The sequence below is a fragment of the Phragmites australis genome, chromosome 14 (assembly GCF_958298935.1).
Source record: "Phragmites australis chromosome 14, lpPhrAust1.1, whole genome shotgun sequence".
NCBI classification, from domain to species: domain Eukaryota; kingdom Viridiplantae; phylum Streptophyta; class Magnoliopsida; order Poales; family Poaceae; genus Phragmites; species Phragmites australis.
This window is the reverse complement of record NC_084934.1, coordinates 17,882,600-17,887,632: the sequence shown is the minus strand read 5'-3', so window position 1 is coordinate 17,887,632 and position 5,033 is coordinate 17,882,600. Positions and strand designations below refer to the sequence as shown.

Sequence of the window (5,033 nt, the reverse complement as noted above, 5' to 3'; positions counted from 1 at the left end):
TATTAAAGACACACGCCCTTTAAAAAGGGGGACGGTCGGTTCGGAGAAACGCAATCAACTTCAATCTACCAGAATCGTTCTTTCGTTCTTAAGGCTTAGTATAGTTTAGATAGCTATCTACTTTATCAGTAAGCTTGTAAATTGTCCGTGTATCTCTACGTAAGTGAGATACTTTTTGTTGATTAGCTCGTAAATCAAGCTTGTGCTACTATGTAAGTATAGCGATCTATTTACTTTCGACCTTCATCCGTTGGAGGTCTGTGCGTTGGCGCCACGTGTAAAGGGGTTCAAGAATCTGTCCTTACAATTATTGGAGAAAATAACATCAGGCTTGGATAACATAGAGTACACATAAAAATTTCAGTTTAATTCCAAAAATGCAACGAGCATTCTCACATGTATTGATTTTCTTTTTTTTTAGATTGAAATGCAACCTCTCAAAATGTGTAACGTAATTAATCTATATAAGTGTCACAAATACGTACGATCTCTTTACACAAAGTCAGGTCTCAATAAGGGGGACATTCAAATTAAAATGTACATACCAGCCTATTATTGTATCATTCAATTCAAACCAATTCAAGTGGGTGAAACCATATTCTTGACATAACCTGTTTTCACGGTCATTTGCAAGTAACAGCTTCAATATTGGGGCTGCAACATTTCCGAATACACTTCCCAAGGCATGCCAGCACCAGCAGATCTTTACCACAGGAGTGAAGATCTTTATCAACTTTCTCCGCATTCTGCCATCATTCACACTTTGCATACAGTGGACAACTGAACACGCAATGCTGCAGAGGGTGTAACCATGTACATCAGATCACAATTGTATAGGAGAAAATCCTCAGTCAAGAAATACAAGAAACAGCAGGATAACTGTTGTGAAGAAGATGAAGAGGGTCTGAACAAGCCAAATTTCTTTGTATGTCCTATTCTGCAGCAAATAGGAAAGAACTTGCATAACAATGATAACCATTATAAGATACGGAACGAGGTAGCGTCTCATGGCCCTCTTCAAAGTCGATGTCCGGATGATAGGTACTCTGGGCACAGTAATTCGAGAGGTTACCTCAAAAGTATTGTCAAATGAAACGCTCAGGGTTTCATGTGCAATTCCAGCCGCCAGCATAACAGGTGGGCTGCCTCGTTCTCCAATTCTTTGATCAACATGGAAATCAGCAGAGCTCTTTGTGTAAGTGAAGAATGGAGATTCATCAGGTAAGTTTGCGTAAACTTTGCTGATGTGACGAATGATTTCCCAATCTTCTCTATTCGGAAGTAATCTTTCAAGCAGTTCTGCTTTGCCAACTATAGTGAATGTCTGCAGCATAGAGGCATGAGTTGCAAACCAACCTGGAAGTTCTCTTAGATCTCTATCTACAATGCGGATGTGCCTAAGCAGGTGGACTACGCTGATATCCTTCAACTGAGAGCAACCACGGACTATCAGAATTTCAAGTAATGGAAGATTTGAGATTCTTTCAAGTTCATTGCATGCTTGGAGAACCAATTCTTTGAGCACAGGCAAGTCCTCAATGACTTTCAGGCTATCAACATGGTTTATTTGCATGCTTGTCAGGACTTTCGAGTACTTAAGCCCAGATGGCAGGTAACAGAGCTTAGGACAATTCGCCAGACGAAATTTCATAAGTGAAGGCATATCACCAGATTCAAATCCTATCCATGATTCAAGATTTGGCATGTCTCTAAGGTGCAACTGCTCTAGCTTAGGAAACGCCTGATTGGCACTTGTTCGCTCTTGCTTAATGGTAAGTAACTTGGAACAGCCGGTTATGGTGAGGAACTTGAGTTCAGTTAGCTGGCCCAGGTTCGGCAGATGCTCCAAGAATTTGCAATCAGTAAGAACAAAGCGCTGCAGGTTTGAGAGATTAGGTAGCCAATCAGGGCAAAGTTTTCCATAGTAGCTCACTATTTTGAGAGATTTCAAGCAATGTGGAGGAGAAAGCTTATCAAATATGTATTTAATTGTTTTTGCATCTTCTTCTTGCACTTCAACCTGTCTATCATCATTGCTACAACATAGTTCAAGCTCCTTAAGGTGAGACTTCGTTTCCAGGATGGCTTCTTCCAGCCTGAAACAATGTGAGACTCTTTCCATCTTCAGTACCTGTAGGCTTCTCAATGCATCTAGAGATTTTAGATGTTCCAAAGGCCACCCAGTTGGATCATCATCACGTGTGACTACGAAGCCATGTAGCATGGAGAGCTGCTTAAGATTTACCAAACTAGGTAGGACTTGATGCAAGCTAGTTCCTCGAAGATCAAGATTTCGTAAATTTTGCAGCTTGCCAATTCCAAGTGGAAGAGTGTGCAGCCAATTGCAGTACCGGAGACCCAAGAATTGCAGACTTCCGAGACACTCAATGGACTCTGGAAGCTCTGTAATTCGGGTTAGTGAAAGATTTAGCAGCCTAAGGTGAATTAGAGATTCCAGTGTCCTCGGAATATACTTAATTTCAGTACCCCCAAGGTCCAACACCTGCAAATATTTGAGCCCCTTGAATAGCTTGTCTAAGCCGCGATTACTCACCAGGTTCTTGTAGAGAATAACTGTCTTCATGCTTGTCAAAGCTCGTATTTCTTCCACGGTGGTCATTAGTTTGCTATTCGTAATCCACACATGCCGTAGCCCTTCCATTGAAGTTACATTGGTACTTTCGCCAGCGAAAATTTTATCTTTGGCAAAGAACTGCAAAAAGGATCTGATTTGATCATGCATTGCGCATCTTGTTATGTCATCATTTCCAATTTCAGGTTGCAGAAGATTTCTTGATAGAAACTCCCTGAAATACTCCTCTGCAGTCTTTTCGAGACTGCAGTTATCTCGTTCCTCAATCAAACCCTCTGAAATCCACAGTTGACTGACAAACTGCTGCCTGATGATAGAGCCTTCAGGGAACAGTGACAAATAAACGAAACATTGCTTCATATGCAACGGCAAATCATGGTAGCCCAAATAGATAGCCCCAGTTAAGCCATGTACATCATCTCGACGGTCGTTGAAAGACCATCCTTCACTTTCATACACTCTCTGCCAGGCCTCTTGGGTTCGCTCCTTTGTTCTCAGGACAGCACCTATAATTTTTACAGCCATTGGAAGCTTGTTACACTTTTGGATAATCATGATACCAATATTCCTTAAAGTGTTTCCATTAAGGCTCTCATCCAGAAAAGCATTACGACAAAGCAAGGACCAACAGTCCTGAAAGGTCCATTCCTTAACCCGGTGGACGTAAGCATCCTTCACTTTTGTCGCAACAATCTCATCACGAGTGGTGATCAAAATTCGGCTTCCATGACCACAAACATGCCAGTGAGCCTCTAGGGAATTCTCATAAATTTGATGACCACAGACATCATCAAGCACCAGTAAGAATCTTTTTCCTTGAAGAATGGCAGCCAACATGGCCTCAAGTTGCACCCTGTTTTCTTGTCCTTTGGGATTTCCGCCAGCAGCCCTTACGATTGCAGACAGTAATCCAATATCATTGAAGTCATTCAAGACACTCACCCATACAACAATACTGAAAGCATTTCTTGTGCAATGATCGTTATAAATTTTCCACGCCAATGTAGTTTTGCCCATTCCACTACACCCAACAATTGTCACGACTTTGTTTGCACTCTTCCTGTCTGTCAACACATCAATCAATTTATTTTTCTCATTTTCTATATCACCCAAAGTATATTCATCAGGCACCACTTCCCAAGAAAATTCAGACCTTTCATTCGGACCTTCCTGGTTGATTGCTTGAAGTCCTAGTTCGGAACCTTTCTGTAATATACCATCCATTTTTGAATTCAGGCTGCTGATACTGGTTTTCAAAGTCTTGTACTGGCTTCTGTCGATATTTGGTGGTAGTGTAAACCAATGGCGAATCTGTCCACATTAAGATTGTATATGCTGTTAGTAACCCACAGAAAAGAATGGAGAAATGACTAATATTAAAATATATAAAAAATATTAGCCATAAATAAGTTATGGATACAACACGCCATTGAAATATTAGTACTAAATAAGTTATGGATCCAAGAGAGGCAGAGGGCTCGCGTACCGATTTCCGGGCCTCCTGCTGCCGCCGGGTGGCGTCGGCGGCAGCGCGGCGGGAGTCGCTGACAGCGTCTCCCAGCTCGTACAGCGCGTCCCGCAGCGCGCGCAGCCACGCCCTGGCGCCCGCGTCGCGGGCCTCCTTCGCCTCGGCGTCCGCGGCGAGGCCCCGCGCGTCGGCGAGCTTCCGCCCCAGCCGCCGCAGCTCGTCCGCGGGGGCCCCACCGCCGCCCGCGAGGAGCGCCTCCACCGAGCGGGACGCGGCCGGAAGAGCCGCGGTCGCGATCATGGCTGCCTGCGGCGGCGTCCTTCCTCTGCTCGGAGCCGGAGCGCCGGAGGAAACGAGGAAAGAAGCTTCGCCTTCGCACCCGCGGCGGCGGAGTCAACGCCGAGACAACTCGAGGAGCGGACGAGGAAGAAGGTCGTGGCCAATGTCACGTTAATTAATTAGCGATTAGCAGTTGATTATTTCCGGCAAGACGCCTTGGATCCCTCGTTTCGTACTCCTTCCAATAGAAAATTCAACTTTAGAATACGTCCAAACCAAATTCCATTTCAACAAAGATCTGTCTAAATGTGTTTTTTTAAATATCAATACAACCCACAGATACTTGCGTCTCGTTGTCGATAGAAACATAATCTATCATTAAAAAATAAAAATGTATTTTAATGAGATATATACAAGGTAAATATAAAGTTTAATCTCTAGTAGGTAAATAGTACAATCACTTTTACTGACTATCGAAACCAAAATTTAGTTCTCGTCTAAATGTGTAATTGAAGATGCAATGGAAACAAGTTTCACAATAGAGTATTACCTCTGTTTTCAAATACTTATATACTTATGTACACAACGGAAACAAGTTTCACAATTAAGTAGGATTAAATAATTTATCTTGGTCCACGCTTGAAAGGTGAAGTGTGAGGATTGTGAGATATTTTGCGAGGATAAAATGGGAAA

The 5,033-nt window shown here is 42.9% G+C and overlaps 1 protein-coding gene across 3 annotated transcripts; it reads right to left on the bottom strand.

Annotated features, from left to right (window-relative positions):
* Nucleotides 1–443: 443 nt before the first annotated feature.
* LOC133890802 (putative disease resistance protein RGA3) lies at nucleotides 444–4,627 on the bottom strand. Of its 3 annotated transcripts, none has more exons than XM_062331361.1 (3): nucleotides 4,080–4,627; nucleotides 1,073–3,904; nucleotides 444–937 (listed from the first exon to the last, which is right to left on the bottom strand). In XM_062331361.1, the coding sequence occupies exons 1-3, from the start codon at nucleotides 4,359–4,361 to the stop codon at nucleotides 848–850; spliced, it is 3,204 nt and encodes a 1,067-aa protein (XP_062187345.1). In that variant the 5' UTR covers nucleotides 4,362–4,627; the 3' UTR covers nucleotides 444–847. The 3 variants fall into 3 exon arrangements, with proteins under 3 accessions (XP_062187345.1, XP_062187346.1, XP_062187344.1); XM_062331362.1 differs by having other exon boundaries at nucleotides 444–794; nucleotides 4,080–4,624; XM_062331360.1 differs by having other exon boundaries at nucleotides 444–3,904; nucleotides 4,080–4,618.
* Nucleotides 4,628–5,033: the final 406 nt, after the last annotated feature.